The 17,893-nt window shown below is 43.8% G+C and overlaps 2 protein-coding genes across 3 annotated transcripts in view; one reads left to right on the top strand and one right to left on the bottom strand.

The window, feature by feature from the left end:
* STOML1 (stomatin like 1) overlaps window positions 1-17,893 on the bottom strand; it is a 49,744-nt gene that overhangs the window by 6,217 nt on the left and 25,634 nt on the right. The gene's annotated exons all lie outside the window — the stretch shown is intronic.
* On the top strand, window positions 1,757-7,873 carry LOC141093089 (uncharacterized). Its single transcript, XM_073579551.1, has 2 exons — window positions 1,757-2,659; window positions 3,151-7,873. Exon 2 carries the CDS (start codon window positions 3,163-3,165, stop codon window positions 4,234-4,236), a length of 1,074 nt encoding a protein of 357 aa, XP_073435652.1. The 5' UTR covers window positions 1,757-2,659; window positions 3,151-3,162; the 3' UTR covers window positions 4,237-7,873.

Here is a 17,893-nt window from a genome sequence, read left to right as displayed (position 1 = left end):
GCCCTCCAGAAGTTTTTGGGTTTTGCTAATTTTTATCGGAAATTTATAGCAAAATTTTCTAGTATTGCCAAGCCATTAACTGATCTGACTAAGAAGGGTGCTGATGTGTTGAATTGGTCTCTGGAGGCTGTTTCTTCCTTTCAGGAGCTGAAGCAAAGATTCACTTCTGCCCTGGTTTTGCGGCAACCTGATGTCTCACTCCCGTTCCAGGTAGAGGTGGACGCTTCTGAGATTGGTGCAGGAGCTGTTTTGTCCCAAAAGGATCCTGTAACATCTAAAATGAATCCCTGTGCTTTCTTTTCCCGAAAGTTCTCTCCATCTGAACGTAACTATGATGTGGGGAATCGGGAACTGTTAGCCATGAAATGGGCATTTGAGGAGTGGAGACATTGGTTGGAGGGAGCTAAACATCAAGTCGTGGTCCTCACTGACCACAAGAATTTGACTTACCTGGAGTCGACCAAACGCTTGAACCCTAGACAGGCTAGGTGGGCCTTGTTTTTTTACACGTTTTGATTTTGTGGTCTCTTTTCTTCCTGGCACTAAGAATGTCAAGGCTGACGCTCTCTCTAGGAGCTTCTTTGCTGATTCTCCTGTGGTGACCAAGCCTGCTACCATCTTAGGCGAAGGGGTAGTTCTTTCTGCCATCTCGCCCAATTTGAGACGTGCTCTGGAAGAGTTCTAGGAGGACAAACCTGAAAGTTGTCCCAGTGGGAAGTTGTATGTTCCTGACCAGTGGAAGAAGAGAGTGATGTCTGAAGTTCATTGCTCTGCATTGGCTGGTCATCCAGGTATTTTTGGTACTAGAGATCTGGTGAGTCGGTCTTTTTGGTGGCCCGCCTTGTCTCGATGTCAGGAATTTTGTGCAGTCCTGTGGCACTTGCTCCCGGTCTAAACCTTGTTCTCGCCCTAGTGGGTTGTTGATGCCTTTGCCGGTCCCCAGGAGGTCATGGACCCATATTTCAATGGATTTCATCTCTGATATGCCTGTCTCTCAGAGAATGACTGTTATTTGGGTGATTTGTGATAGGTTCTCTAAGATGGTTCATCTTGTACCACTCCCTAAGTTGCCATCTTCCTCTGAGTTGGTGCCCCTGTTTTTGCAACAGGTGGTTCGCTTGCACGGGATTCCTGAGAACATTGTATCTGACAGAGGAGTTCAGTTTGTGTCTAGATTTTGGAGGACTTTCTGTTCCAAGCTGGGAATTCAGTTGTCCTTCTCCTCTGCTTTTCACCCTCAGACCAATGGGCAGACGGAGAGAAGAAACCAGACCTTGGAGTCGTATTTGAGATGTTTTATTTCCGCTGATCAGGATGATTGGGTTTCATTTTTGCCCTTGGCCGAATTTGCTTTAAATAATAGAGCTAGTTCTGCCACTTTGATGTCACTTTTTTTTGTAACTTTGGGTTTCATCCTCGATTTTCTTCAGGGCAGGTGGAGCCTTCTGCCTGCCCAGGTGTTGACACACTGGTGGAGAGAATGCACCAGATCTGGGACCAAGTGGTGGATAAGTTCTCTCTCCCATGAAAAGGCCCAGCGGTTTTCCAACCGACATAGGACCATTGGTCCCCAGTTTAAGGTTGGTGCTATGGTTTGGTTATCATCAAAAAATATTGCTATGAAGGTGGCTTCTCCTAAGTTTAAGCCTAGATTTATTGGACCTTACAAGATTTTGGAGATTATTAACCCCTTCACTACCAAGGGTGGTTTGCACGTTAACTACCGGGCCAATTTTTACAATTCTGACCACTGTACCTTTATGAGGTCATAACTCTGGAACGCTTCCATGGATCCCGGTGATTCTGACATTGTTTTCTCGTGACATATTGTACTTCATGTTAGTGGTAAAATTGCATTCAAATAACTTGCGTTTATTTGTGAAAAAAACGGAAATTTGGCGAAAATTTTGAAAATTTCGCAATTTTCCAACTTTGAATTTTTATGCCCTTAAATCACAGCGATACGGCACACAAAAAAACTTAATACATAACATTTCCCACATGCTTACTTTACATCAGCACAATTTTGGAACCAAAATTTTTTTTTGTTAGGAAGTTATAAGGGTTAAAAATTGACCAGCGATGGGGCGGAGCCTGAACGTTGGTGGAGCAAGAAGCAGGAAACCTGAGCTCCCGGACAAATGCACCAAAAGGGGCTCTAATATCACCAGAGCCTTCTTTTTATACCATCCCCGCATTACAACCCAAACCAGGACCCCACTGGATCGCATAGACCCTGGGTGGCAAGTCACGTTCGGGATAAAGAAGGGATTCATATAACTGTGGCCCTGCAGGCGGGAGATTGCCGGAGTGGCGGAAGGATATACTGCTAACAGCACCATCGCCTCGGGTAGAGGACTTCACCCCTGACCCAAGGCTGTCAGATAAGAGAGACCCCGGAGCTAACCCTCCCCTGCAAATAAGGTACCATTGCGAAACCCCCTGACCAGGACACATAAAATCGCTACTATTCTCATAGCTGGGGGACGGCTACAGAGAGTGTGTATCACGCCGCAGCATTGAAAATAGTCCCGTCGGGCTTGCAGAAGACACGCGGCCCGGGACCTAGAATAGACGTGCAGCGGCACGCTTCAGCCTCCTCCCCTCTCTGCAGTCAGTGAGAGAGATCTGAGGAATTCAAGCGTCTCCTGGAGCTGAGGTAACATTGAAATAACAGAAGCAAGGTGACGGAGTGTCTTAAGCAGAGGGGTCTGATTCAGGGGACAGAGGACCAGGAGAGCATGGTCATTCTCCCTAACTCCGTAGCAATAAAGGAGATAATCAATTAATCAAGTGGGGGCCTGAGACTGTCTGACCCGAGGGGTGCGAGGAGAGAAGGGAGTAATAAGGAGCCTTAGATCTGTATTAAGCGCTCCCCCCCCACCAGTGCTGTCCCTACATCTTTCATCCCCCCCTTATTTGCTTTCTAATTGACCCATGTTATACCTAGCTGTACGAATATAAGAGAGGATTCTCTGGAAAACCAGCAGAAAGTGGTTATAGACTGCCATCTAGTGACCAGAGCCAGAACGACATCTCTTTCCATTGTTTATCACTTATAAGATTGGGCATAAAATGAAACATTAGCTAAATTCATAGCCAGCGAGAGGAATTCTAATCTTCAAACTGCTCTATTCTTCTCTGCTTTAGATAACTGCAAAAATGGGGAGATCCAGCGTAAAAACGCAAAAAAGCATGCCCAAACCTACAAAGTCCACTACGCAAACAGACATGGATGACTTTCTTACAAAACAAACGGTTCCGTCAGATTCTCTTAAACCATCCAAGCTTCGTGATTTGACCTCATTAGGAGATTCAGATTCTGAACCGGAGAGTGACTCTGACACGGGCAGCACAGCGAGAGAGGCCTTAGTCACTCGTTCGTTCATCAAACGTATATTGTCTAAAGCTCTTGAGCCAATAGGACAAGAACTTGCAGAGATAAAACACGACCTAAAACTTCAAGGCCACAGACTTGAGACATTGGAAAATTCGCAAGTTGCCATGACGCAAAGTTCGAACGCTGTACTAGACTCTTTAAAAGTCCATGAAATCCAACTACATACAATTCACACGGTGCTAGAAGATCATGAGAACAGAGAACGTCGTAACAACATAAGAGTTAAAGGCCTTTCTGAAACGGTGGCCGTTGAGGCGTTATGGAAAGCAACACAAGAGATATTCAAAGAACTACTTAATGAATCAGATCCGCAGGAAATTGAACTGGTGAGAGTACACAGAGCATTGCGTCCGAGGCCTTCTCAAGGGGAAACTCCACGAGATGTGATCTGTCGCTTCCTCGATTATCGAGCAAAAGACTTAGTTCTTCGCAGAGCGCGGGAGGCGCAGGAGATCTCGTATGAAGGCTCACAAATTAAACTTTTCCAGGATTTATCGGCCAGCACTCTCAGGAAGCGGAGGATCTTGAAACCGTTCACTGAAGCATTGATAAAAAAAGGCTTCCGTTTTAGATGGTTGTTCCCGTTTGGAGTACATATCACAAATGGAGACAAAGGTATCTCAGCAAGAACATCACAAGACATCAAAGAGGCATGTGAATCCTTGGGGATTGAGCTGGAGGCCTACCCGGATCTGGAGTCCTTCCATTCGGCGACCCTATTGCATCCGCTGCCAGATGACCCGGCGTGGCAGATAGCCCTGACGCCAAAATCACAAAGGCTGAAAAGGAAGCTGACAAAGACCTCGCTTCCTAAGGACTCCAGAGACAATACTTGATCTTTGGGTTAGACCCAGATTTTGCAGTTAAGTTTTTCTTGGTTTCTACCCCAGTTGGGGTATTGAATGTGGTTGAAGCAAATCTGATGGGGTTGGCGTGCTTTTCCAAATATGGGTAAGCACTGCTGCCACATCTATCCAATAATTCGTTGTAAGGTTTCAACCTAGATTTAGTTACAGCCCAAACTGGGCATTCTCCTAGAATGGAGCATTTTATATTTCATATTTAGTTTATAGGCTGATTGGAATTTTCCTCAAGCTGGCATTCTATGAAACAATGTCAGTAGGTAACTATGGTACGTTGGCATATTGGTCAATGATATTGTGCAACTTAATAACATGGATAATGTTAATATTGTGTTCTCCCCCTCTTTACCTTTCTGTTTTCTCTACCCTTTTCTTTCTTTCGTCTGGTCTACTTGTCCTAGACCCCCTCCCCACACCTATAGGCACAAGGGTTCGTCCCCGTCGTGAGCTGCAAGGATGCTGCTGTGTACAGAAACATGATGGATTCGGATAGGGTACACACATTCATCTCTTTTAACGCACATGGGCTGAACTCTCCAAACACTAGACGCCACACATTACAACTATTCAAAAAACAGCAGGCAGCAGTATTGCTTATTCAGGAAACGCACTTCAAACCGGATAAATTGCCCTCCTTTGAAAGCTCGATTTATGATAAATGGTTTCATGCGACAACCACCCAGTCCGGTTCCAGAGGAGTGTCAATAGCAGTGGCAAGGGGAGTGCCCTTCCAGCTAAGAGAAACTATGGCGGACCCTCAGGGTCGTTACATCTTTGTCAAAGGTCTACTAAACGGTGCCCTGGTAACATTGTGCAGTTTATACGCACCAAATAAAAAACTATTGAGATGGGTACTCTCAACACTGAAAAAAATTGATGGCTTTAGAGAGGGTGCATTGATAGTGGGTGGGGACTTGAATGTTGCATTAGAGCCTTTGCTAGACACGACTAAACAGAAAAGTTCGCTCTCACCTAAAGATCTTTACAGAATAAAGTCACAACTGGGATCTCTACAATTGATTGACACATGGAGATATCTAAACCCCTCTGACCGAGACTACACCTTCTACTCCCACCCTCATAAATCTTACCACCGTTTAGACTATATTTTTATATCCAGTAAAATGCTTGCCAATATACAACAGGCGAAAATAATTCCGAATATTTATTCCGATCACTCTTCGGTTTTGTTAAAATTCTCATTATCTAAAGCCTTTCCCCGACATAGAGTATGGCGGCTCAATGAGTCAGTACTTGGAAGTACCGAGGTACAGACACGTATAAACAAAGTGCTCTCCCAATATTTTGAGCAAAATGCTTCACCAGAAATTTCCTCACAGATACTATGGGAAGCACATAAGTCAGTTGTCAGAGGGGAGTTGATATCTATCACTTCCTTTCTAAATAAACTGCAACAAAAAGAAATCCAGGATCTTTATGATAGTATATCACAGCTGGAGCTTACACATAAACATAAAATAGATCAACATAGCTTAGAGAAGCTGCAACAAAAAAGACAGCAACTTAAAGACATATTAAACTCGAGATCTGCTAAGCTATATGCAACATGGAAAAACAGAATGTACGTCCATGGAGACAAAGCATCCAAATTAATGTTATCGCAACTAAGGAAGCGGCAGTCACGTACGCTGATTAACTCAATTAAGAATGAACAAGGGTTCAGCTCGCAAGCTCCTGAGCACATGGAGCGGGCATTCCTTGACTACTATAAGAAATTATATAATCTCCGTCCGGAAGATAACGCCGATTCCGCACTTAAAAGAAGCATGGACACTAGGTCCTTCCTAAGCACTTTAGATCTGCCTGTCTTGTCTGATTCCCAAAAACAATATCTTACTAGACCTTTTTCACTGGGGGAGTTGCAGTCCGCCCTGTCAAAGTGCCCGAAGGGGAAAGCGCCCGGTCCAGATGGATTCTCAGCACTTTACTATAAATCCTTCTCTGGCCTCCTACTCCCACATTTATTGAACGTTTGCAACGCAGTTTTACAAGGCCACCCATTGCCAAACCAAATGCTTACAGCCAGAATATCCCTAATACACAAAGAGGGGAAGGATCCTGAACAATGTAGTAGCTATAGGCCAATCTCTCTCCTTAATGTGGACCTAAAAATCCTAGCAGGGCTGATGGCAAAAAGAATGGCCAAGTCATTGCCAAATTTGATTTCCTTAAATCAGACCGGGTTTGTGGGTGGAAGGGAGGGAAGGGATAATGTCCATAAAGTATTGCACCTTCTTCAATACGCAAAAAATCGTAAACTACCATTGATGCTTCTTGGAACAGATGCAGAGAAGGCCTTTGACAGGGTGGACTGGGTATACCTACGGGAAGTGCTGATCAAGTTTGAGATACCCGAAGCGTTTATAGCAGCCGTAATGGCAATGTACGATAAGCCCACAGCACATATTAGGATTAACGATTTTACAACAGATGCATTTACTATAAAGAACGGAACAAGACAGGGCTGTCCCCTATCCCCGTTGTTATTTGTGCTAGCAATGGAACCTCTCTTAAAGGCCATACAAGTACATGAGGGAATAGAGGGTATTCGCATCAATAAGACACACTATAAAATAGCGGCATTTGCGGACGATCTTTTAGTCTTGATGACTAATCCTTTGCTGGGACTCCCAACATTGATGGCTCTTATAGATCAATATAGCAAAATTTCCAATTTTAAAGTAAATATGTCTAAGTCGGAAGCGCTAGACATACATATATCCCCGAATACCTTAGCTAAACTAAAAAGTACATACCCATTCACCTGGCCAAAACAATATATCAAATATTTAGGTGTAAAGATAGGAAGATCGGATAGAGACCTTTTTCAACAGAATATTCCCCCCCTAATTGCCTCAGTAGAAACCATCATGAAATCATGGAGGGACTCGTATGTGTCGTGGATGGGAAGGAAAAATTTACTGAAGAGCCTAATCTTACCCAAGTTTATATATATTTTCCAAATGCTCCCTATAACCATCCCCAAATCGTATCTTTTTAAAATTAATACATTATTCCGCAGATATGTTTGGAAAAAGCAAAAGCCCCGATTAGCATACAGGACATTAACATTAAACAAATCAAGGGGTGGGATGGGTGCACCAGACATAATGAGGTACTACCAAGCGACAATGCTTACCAGAGTGGTAGACCTGTTACGGTCTCCTAACAATAAGCAGTGGATTGAGGTGGAGGAAGCCCTAGCACCTTATCCCCTGAGATCCATCCTTTTGGCATATCCTTGTAAAAACATAAACAAAAATCTACCTAATATACACACCAAAGCTACCTTAAAATTATGGAAGGGATTGGTGAAAACTCTAGTTCCCCCTTTGTCCCCCTTACTCAAGTTGGCAGATATAATGCCACATGCATCTTATTCCCGAGACAATGATGTAATCAAACCCGGTTCCCTGGCAAATGTAGCGGTTGATGACCTCTTGGCGGACGGGGCACTCCCCTCCTTTCAGGAACTGAAGAAGCAACCAGGGCTTTCCAACTTGACCTTTATACAATTCGGCTCTATAAGAGACTCCTTGGCACGGTATCTTTTAGGAGCAGACGTTACCCGCCCACTGACTGCATTTGAGACTCTCTGTGCAACAAAGGATAAACCCAAAAAGATAATGTCGTCTATTTACCAGATTTTAAATATAACTGACTGTTGTCTCAAAAGAGCTTATATAACACATTGGGAAAAGGATTTGGGATTCAAGTTTACCCCAAATCAAATATCACACATTTATAATTCATCTCATGGCCCATCACAATGTGTTAGAGCACAAGAGAATTCCTTTAAAATAGTCGCCAGATGGTATATTACACCACAGCAGAACACTTATTGGCGGACGGGGTCTTCTGCTAGATGCTGGAGATGCTGTGATTCGGAGGGAACATACTTACATATGTGGTGGTCCTGTCCACCCCTGCTGCAGTTCTGGCGACTAGTAGAGGATTATATCGGGGAAATTGTGGGCAAAAAGCTTACTTTGACACCGGAGATAGTGCTTTTAAATTTTCTGTCACCGACTGGACATAAAAATACTGCTCTGTTGACTCAACACATTCTTTCAGCAGCGAAACTTTTGATACCTATGAACTGGAAGTCAACTACCATTCCATCTATATCCCAATTGCAAGAGAAGGTAGATATGCTATATCAAGTAGCCAAACTGGCTGCCTTGGTGAATGGCTCACTTTCAGCTTTTGAAAGAGTATGGCACCCATGGACCCGATTCAGATCCATTAGTAGAAGTTGATAAGGCTATGGTGGCCTCCTTGCTTGGCTTTATCAGAGTGGACGAAATCCTTGTTGTCTGGTGTTCCCCCCCCCCTCCCCTTATCTCCCTTATATTCCACCCCTATATCCCAACTTCTTCCTTTAATTACTTGACCTCCTGTCCCTTTACTCCCTATACTGTTTTTTTTTCTCTTCTCTTTTCTTCTTTTTTGTTCTTCTTCATCTTTGTTTGAAATCATGGCATATGTGATGTAGCAGGGGCGTGTGGATGGGAAGAACCCAGATTTGAACCCAGATAATCCTGCTGCTGGAAGTTCCTTTAAGGCTGTTGGTGTCCTTAAACCTCTATATATCAATAGTTTTTGCCATGAATTGATATTTCAAACTATCTGTTTATCTCCCGAAAAGTGGAATTTGTAGGTTATATAATAATTTTGTAAGCTACCCTGTTGATTGCTTTCTTTCGGATGTAACTTGCAGATTTCAATAAATAAAACATTAAAACAAAAATTGACCAGCGATTTCTCATTTTTGCAACACCATTTTATTTTTAGGGACCACTTCACATTTGAAGCCACTTTGAGGGGTCTATATGATAGAAAATACCCAAAAGTGACACCATTCTAAAAACTGCACCCCTTAAGATGCTTAAAACCACATTCAAGAAGTTTATTAACCCTTTAGGTGCGTCACAGGAATTTTTTGAATATTAAAAAAAAAAATGAACATTTAACTTTTTTTCACAAAAAAAATACTTCAGGTTCAATTTTCTTTATTTTACCAAGGGTAACAGGAGAAATTGGACTGCAAAAGTTATTGTGCAATTTGTCCTGAGTACGCTGATACCTGATATGTGGGGGGGAACCACTGTTTCGGCGCATGGCAGACCTCAGTAGGGAAGGAGCGCCGTTTGACTTTTTCAATGCAAAATTGGCTGGAATTCAGATCGGACGCCATGTCGCGTTTGGAGAGCCCCTGATGTACCTAAACAGTGGAAACCCCCCAAGTGACCCCATTTTGGAAACTAGACCCCCCAAGGAACTTATCTAGATATGTGGTGAGAACTTTGAACCCACAAGGGCTTCACAGAAGTTTATAACGTACAGCGGTACAATTAAAAAATCATATTTTTTCCACAAAAATGATCTTTTCACCCCCAATTTTTATTTTTCCAAGGGTAATAGGACCCTAAAAGTTATTGTGCAATTTGTCCTGAGTACGCTGATACCCCATATGTGGGTGTAAATGACTATTTGGGCGCATAGCAGAGCTCAGAAGGGAAGCAGCGCCATTTGACGTTTTTGGCTAGATTTGAGATCGGACACCATGTCGCGATTGGAAAACCCCTGATGTACCAAAACAGTGGAAACCCCCCACAAATGACACCATTTTGGAATCTAGACCCCCCAAGGAACTTATCTAGATGTGTGGTGAGAACTTTGAACCCCCAAGGGCTTCACAGAAGTTTATAACGTACAGCAGTACAATTAAAATATCATATTTTTTCCACAAAAATGATCTTTTCACCCTCAATTCTTATTTTTCCAAAAGTAACAGGACCCTAAAAGATATTGTGCAATTTATCCTGAGTACGCTGATACCCCACATGTGGGGGTAAACCACTATTTGGGCGCATGGCAGAGCTCGGAAGGGAAGCAGCGCCATTTGACGTTTTTGGCTGGAATTGAGATCGGACACCATGTCGCGTTAGGAGAGCCCCTGATGTACCAAAACAGTAGAAACCCCCCACAAATGACACCATTTTGGAAACTAGACCCCCCAAGGAACTTATCTAGATGTGTGGTGAGCACTTTGAACCCCCCAGTGCTTCACTGAAGTTTATAACGTCCGGGCGTGAAAATAAAAAAATCGTATTTTTTTCACAAACATCTTTTAGTCCCCATTTTTTTATTTTCCCAAGGGTAACAGGAGAAATTGGACCCCAAAAGTTGTTGTCCAATTTGTTCTGAGTACGCTGACACCCCATATGTGGGAGATAACTACTGTATGAGGACACGTCGGGGCTCGGAAGGGAAGTAGTGACGTTTTGGAATGCAGACTTTGATGGAATGGTCTGCGAGTGTCATGTTGCCTTTGGAGAGCCCCTAATGTACCTAAACAGTGGAAACCCCCCACAAATGATCCCATTTTGGAAACTAGACCCCCTGAGGAACTTATCTAGATGTGTGGTGAGCACTTTGAACCCCCAAGGGCTTCACAGAAGTTTGTAATGCCCAGGCATGAAAATAAAAAAATCGTATTTTTTCCACAAACATGATCAATTAGTCCCCAATTTTTTTATTTTCCCAAGGGTAACAGGAGAAATTGGACCCCAAAAGTTGTTGTCCAATTTGTCCTGAGTACGCTGATACCTCATATGTGGGAGAAAACTACTGTATGGGCACACGTCGGGGCTCGGAAGGGAAGTAGTGACGTTTTGGAATGCAGACTTTGATGGATTGGTCTGCGGGTGTCATGTGCGTTTGGAGAGCCCCTGATGTACCTAAACTATTGAAACTCCCCACAAGTGACCCCATTTTGGAAACTAGACCCCCACGGAGCTTATCTAGATGTGTGGAGAGCACTTTGAACCCCCAAGTGCTTCACAGAAGTTTATAACGCCTGGGCGTGAAAATAAAAAAAACATTTTTTTCCGCAAAATTATATTTTTGCCCCCAATTTTTTATTTTCCTAAGGGTACCAGGAGAAATTGGACCCCAAAAGTTGTTTTGTAATTTGTCCTGAGTAGGCTGATACCCTACATGTGGGGGTAAAACACTGTTTGGGCGCATGGCAGAGCTTGGAAGGGAAGGAGCACCATTTGACTTTTTCAACGCAGAATTGGCTGGAATTGAGATCAGACGCTATGTTGCCTTTGGAGAGCACCTGATGTGCCCAAACAGTAGAAACCCCCCAATTATAACTCCAACCCTAACCTCAACACACCCCTAACCCTAATCTGAGCCCTAGCCCTAACCCTAGCCCTAGCGGGAAAATGGAAATAAATACATTTTCTTTTAGTTTTATTATTTTTCCCTAACTAAGGGGGTGATAACGGGGGGTTTGATTTACGATTTATGGCGGTTTTTATGTTTGGTGGCTGTCGCACGCTAAAAGACGCTTTTTATTGTAAAAATAGTTTTTGCATCACCACATATTGAGAGCTATAATTTTTCCGTATTTTGACCCACCGAGTCATGTGAGGTCTTATTTTTTGCGGGACGAGTTGACGTTTTTATTGGTACCATTTTCGGGCACGTGACATTTTTTGATCGCTTTTTATTTCGATTTTTGAGACGCAGAATGAACAAAAACCAGCGTTTCATGAATTTCTTTTGGGGGGGTGCGTTTACACAGTTCCGCGTGCGGTAAAATTGATAAAGTGGTTTTATTCTTCGGGTCAGTACGGTTACAGCGATACCTCATTTAGGTCGTTTTTTTGTGTTTTGTCGGTTTTTTGCAATGAAAACAATTTTATATAAAAAATAATTATTTTTGTATCGCTTTATTCTGCGAGCTATAACTTTTTTTATTTTTTTGCGGATGATGCTGTATGGCGGCTCGTTTTTTGTGGGACAAGATGACGTTTTCAGCGGTACCATGGATATTTATATGCGTCTTTTTGATCGCGCGTTATTGCACTTTTTGTTCGGTGGTATGATAATAAATCATTATTTTTTGCTTTGTTTTTTATTTTTATTTTTTAAGGGGTTCGCTAAAGGGGTTAACTAATGGGACAGTTTTATAGGGCAGGTCATTACGGACGCGGCGATACCAAATATGTGTACTTTTATTGTTTTTGGGATTTTTATTTTGAAAAAATGGATTTATTGGGGAATATTTTTTTTTTTTTTTTTTTACTAATTTATTTAGCGATTTTTTTTTAATTATTTTTAACACTTTTTTTTTTTTTTTTTTTTTTTACTTTATTACCTTGTCCCAGGTGGGACATCACTGTCCTGTGACAGATCGCTGATCTGTCACATCACAGATCACTGTGACAGATCAGCGATCTGTCACAGGCACTGCTGCAGACTTCCTCATGCCTGCGCTTTGCAGGCACTGAGGAAGCCAGCTTCCTCAGGCCCCCGAAGGCCCCCGTCGCCATCTTGGATTCGGGGGCGTGGAGGAAAGGAGCCCCCCGCAGCAGCGCTGCACATTGCGCTGCCGTGGGGGGCTCAGGGAATCACGGAGGGAGCCCCCTCCCTGCCGATGCTTCCCTTTAACCCCCGGTACACCGCGATCGCGTTTGATCGCGGTGTGCAAGGGGTTAACGTGTCGGGGGCGGTCCGTGACCGCCCCTGACACATTGTGCCGGGTGTCAGCTATGATAATTAGCTGACACTCGGCCGCGATCAGCGGCGCTCACCACGTGGGCGCCGCTGATCGCGATGACGTAATATTCCGTCCATGGTAATTAGGTCCATGGTCACATGGACGGAATATTACGTCAATTGTAGGTAAGGGGTTAATCCGGTCTCTTTTCGTTTGGCTCTTCCTGTCACATTTAAAATCCATAATGTGTTTCATAAGTCCTTGTTGAAGAGGTTTGTTGAACCAGTAGTTCCTGGGGTGGCACCTCCGGACCCTGTATTGGTTGAAGGTAACATGGAATATGAAGTAGAGAAGATACTGGATTCCCGTCTGGCTAGACAGAGACTCTAGTATTTGGTTAAGTGGAAAGGTTATGGTCAGGAGGATAATTCCTGGGTCTCTGCTTCTGATATTCATGCCAAAAGATTGGTGCGTGCCTTTCATCGGGCTCACCCTGATCGCCCTGGTGGCGTGGATGAGGGTTCGGTGACCCCTCCTCAAGGGGTAGGTACTGTTGTGAGTTCATTTTCCCCTTCACCATTGAGGTCTGATGAACTTCCTCTTCTGGTGAAGGAAGGTAGGGAGGCTGATTACCAAGCATCTGGGCAGGATGATGATGACTGGGTGATGGGAATTGCTGACTGGATATAAGACGCCCTTCTGCCTTGCTGGTGATCTCTCTGAGGGATTCTAGGAGACCAGTCTGATTCCTGCTCCTCAAAAGCTAAGTTTTCTGCTCTGCCTTTTGCATTTGTGTTTTGGTTTTGTTTTTCCTTGTTTTTCTGGATTTCTACCATTCCCTGCTGGGGTGTGCTGAATTCCCTTTTGATCTGTCTTCAGAAGATACCTGAGTGCCGATATAGTCTTTTTGAAGCCTAGCGTCTTCAGGGCGTTTTTCCCTATCAGCTGTTGGCTCTTGTTTTGATAGGGTTTTGGTGGATTACAGACAGCAGCTTTTCTATCCTGTCCTATGTAGTTAGCTTGGGCCCCATCTTTTGTTCAGCCTATCTTTCTATCTGTGAGAGTGTTTTTTTATCTTGCTTCACCGTCATTATATGTTGGGGGCTGCCTATTGCTTTGGGGTCTGCTCTGGGGCAGTTTAGATTTCCCTTTCTGTCTTTAGGCCTATGTAGTTCTCCGGCTGTGATTGAGGGGTCTAGGGCACCGTAGGAACCCCCCACGGCTACTGCTATTTGTTGTTGATAGGTTCAGGGGTCTGTAATCCGATAGCTGCCAACTTCTCTGGTTTTCTGGACTTAGCTAGTATTTCTGTTTTTGCCTCTTACGGTGACTCATTCATAACAGGAGAGTATCTCCATCGTCAGTGCACCCGTTAAAACAGTTGCCAGGGACCGAATGATAAATATTGTGCAGGAAGCTAGGTACATAGTGTATTCTAAAAAACAATTTAAGAGAAGTCTCAGTAAGCGAAACTTGATTACTGCCCCTCATATTTTCATAACATCTGAACCACCTTTGAGGTGTGAGGGAGATTCGTAGGTGTGCCTCCCACTGCTCCATAGTCTTCAATTTCAGGCCATCTCTGGGTTTGTTAAATATAGAATAAAGATGGGATATAAGGCCATTGCCAAGTGGGCCATATAGACATTTTAGTTCATATGTTGTAGGTTGTACGTTTGAGGAGCCAACCGTTTTTGCAACCGGTTTTGCAGGAAATGAAAAATTTGTTCAAGTCGGAAAGTCTCAGACCTCGGGACTTGATATTTTGCGATGAACTCTTGTTTTGACATTAGTTTGAAGTGGGTAGTTAAATTTTGTAGCCTAGTTAGCTTATTCTGCTGCCACCATACGTGGTTTCGTTATTTAACTCCTGGTGGGAACATGGGATTATTAAACAGGTTCAGGAGGGGAGAGGGATGAGATTGCAGCGCAAATTGGAACCTATTCGCTCTCCAGATTCGCAGGGAGTGAAAGGTATATGGCGAATGTAAAGCCAAATCTTTCGGTAAAGGCCCCGTGGCCCAAATTAGGCTCTCTAAGGAGTAAGGTGCTATTTGAGAATTTTCTATTTGCGGCCAGATAGATGTGTGATGTTGCGTATTTACCCCTGCCAGCTGGGCGATCTGAGCTGCCCTATAATAAAGAGTAAAGTTTGGTAGCGAGACTCCCCCCTGTCTGTGTCTAAACAGTATTTGCTGGGAAATACGGGGCTTTTTATTGTTCCAGATAAAACGTAGTATATGTGAGTGTATTATTTTGAATGTCATTAGGGGTATTGAAATAGGCAAGGATCGGAACAGATATAGAAATTGAGGCAAAGTAACCATTTTAACCGAGTGCACCCTTCCCAAAAAGGAAAGAGATGGGGATGACCATTTTGACAAAGATTGCGTTAGTTTTTGGAGGAGGGGAGCGTAATATTTAAATAGCGTGGACTTGGATAAAGTAAGGTTAATTCATAGATATGTAATATAATGCTTTGCATGTCGGAAGTGAAAGTTCTCTACTATTGAAGCTTGTTCAGCAGGAAGAGTGTTCAGAAACAATCTCTGATTTATCGATACTGACCTTTAAGCCTGAGATTTCCTTAAAAGAATTAAGTGTATTTAAGAGATTCGGCAGGGATATATGGGGATTTGTCATGGTCAAAAGTAGGTCGTCGGCAAATAGACTGACCTTGTGTTCATGTCTACCTATAGTTTGGCCTGTGATATTGGGGTATAAACGGATCTTCTGCGCTAGTGGTTCCATGACTAGAGCGAATAGGGCTGGAGATAGGGGGCACACTTGCCTGGTTCCTCTGCCGATAATTATTGGTTCTGGAGTGGTCGAGGGTAATTTTAAATAGGCAACCGGAGTATTGTATAGAAGATTAAGTGAGTCGATTAATTGTTGTGAAACCCCCATTTTGTGCCAGATATTAAACATATATGACCAAGTGACGGTGTCAGAAGCTTTCTCTATATCTAAAGCTAGCAAGGTTAAGGGGGTTTTACGTTTGTTGGCGTTATGTATAAGGTTTTGGTTTTTACGAATATAATCTGGGGCTTGTCTGGTTGGGATGAATCCAACCTGATCTTTGTGAATAAGACTAGGTAGGCATTTATTAATTCTATTGGCTATTATGGAGGAGAAAAATCTTAAGATCCACTTTTAAAAGGGATATTGGACTGTAATTTTTTCTGAGCAATGGGTCTCTCCCTTGTTTTGGGATAGAATTCTGGCGGCATTGTTTGGCCTGTTAGCATATTATTGCAGTATGTTTGTATATGTTTTAATAAAATATTTGAATTTTTTTTTATAATATAATGCGGTCAACCCATCGGGGCCCAGAGCCTTCCCAGTTTTAAGATGGTTTATAATGTGATTTCCTCTTCAGTGATAGGGGAATGTAATGTATCAACGTAGGCCGGAGTTAGGGAAGGTAGTGGTACATTATCTAGAAAATCATCCAATTTGGGCAATGAAAAATTCATGCTATCAGTGTATAGTTTTTGATAGAGATGAGCGACTTTGCCTTTTTTCGGGTCGAGTCGGGTTTCATGAAACCAGACTTTGGCAAAAGTCGGGTCGAACGCAATCGGCTGATCGTGAAAAGTCAAAAGGCCGACTGAAACACGAAACCCAATGCAAGTCAATAGGGAAGAAAAGTCGGCAGTGAGTGGAGGACAGAAAACACACCTACAGTGCCCATATTAATGCCAAAAACATCAATTCTTATTATTTATAAGAGAAATAGCGGTATAGTACAATGAAAAATACTTCACTTCTTACATCACATGACTGATATCCATTTTAAATTCTCCAATGGCTCCAAAAACGGACAGTATATTACTCCATACAGTATTATGGCCACCACAGTGCGCCATACAGAGTAATGAGGCCCATATATTTCTCCATACAGAATCACTGGTCCCATATAATGTTCGATACAGTATATGATGAGCTCCACATAATGCTACAGTATATGTTGGTCCCCATGGATGAAGCTCCACTGTCTTATTGGCCCAAATAATGCTCCATATATAATGGGCCCCATTTCTAATGCTCCAGTGTATAATGGGCCCTGTAAATGCTGCTCTAGTGTCTGATGTCCACCTTTGGAATGCTCCAGTGTATGGTGGGCCCCATATATCATTCTCCAGAGTATAGTGCTCCCCAAAAATTGCTCCCAACCTTTGAAACAATTAAATAAGTCTCCTCGCTAGGGAATCCCTGTACTCTGGACTCCTCGTCGTCCCCATCTTCCATCTCTCTGCACTTGGACTGTTTAGGCAGAGGGCGTACAGACGTGATGTCATCGCGCTCTCTGACCAGAATGTCACTGTCAGGAAACGCGGAAGACGTCACGGCGGTGGAGCAGGGAGAGGTAAGTATTTCAACTTTGCAAGTGCTGTGATCCTGAGCAAGCAGGGGGGCCCACTCGCTGGCGATGGCACTGGCACAGGGCCCCTCGTAGTACGGCGGTGTGTCTGACGGCAGGTGGGGCCTTCCACCGGCAGAGACACTTGTGTACTATGAGGGGCCCTGTGGCAGTGCCGTCGCCCATGAGTATGCCCCCCCCCCACCTGCTCAAGGAACCTGCACTTTCATCTGCACCTTCCTCTTTGTCACCGTGTAAGGTGGTATAGTATGCGGGAAGGGGAACCCGAGTTTCATCAGGGTCAGATTCTGGCTGTGTAGAATGCGAGGGGAATGTAGTGGTCTGGGTCAATGTACCAGCAGAATCATCTAGCAGTGGCTGGGCATCAGTGCACTTGTGGCGCCCCCAGGAGTACGGTCACCACAGTGGCATTACCTTCCTCCTAGGGAGTGTGATGTCATGCTTGGGAGCAACAAAGGATCTCTCTAGCAGTTAAACCGACACACAACAGTTCCCACTCCAGGCCAGCAGGGAGAGCTCTGAACCTGACTGCTGAGGAGCTGCTCTCTGTGGTCGGGAGGAGGGAAGTTAGGGCAGTCTGTGAAGGGAAGGGGAAGTGTGTGGACGTGAGAAGGGGAGCTGGAGGATGAGCAGAGTTAAGGCTCACTCCTAGCTGGAGCGCATGGTCCGGATTCCGGTCTCCGAGTTTGTAGGGACACTGACGGTCCTGG

This window comes from Dendrobates tinctorius, unplaced genomic scaffold, assembly GCF_039654945.1.
Source record: "Dendrobates tinctorius isolate UK_male_01 unplaced genomic scaffold, ASM3965494v1 ptg000062l, whole genome shotgun sequence".
Classification (NCBI taxonomy): domain Eukaryota; kingdom Metazoa; phylum Chordata; class Amphibia; order Anura; family Dendrobatidae; genus Dendrobates; species Dendrobates tinctorius.
The sequence above is the reverse complement of the archived record's forward strand: the minus strand, read 5'-3'. Positions and strand labels throughout refer to the sequence as shown.

Bases quoted from the DNA above. Each gene is read 5' to 3' on its own strand.
- LOC141093089 (XM_073579551.1), top strand. From the start codon at position 3,163: ATGGGGAGATCCAGCGTAAAAACGCAAAAAAGCATGCCCAAACCTACA.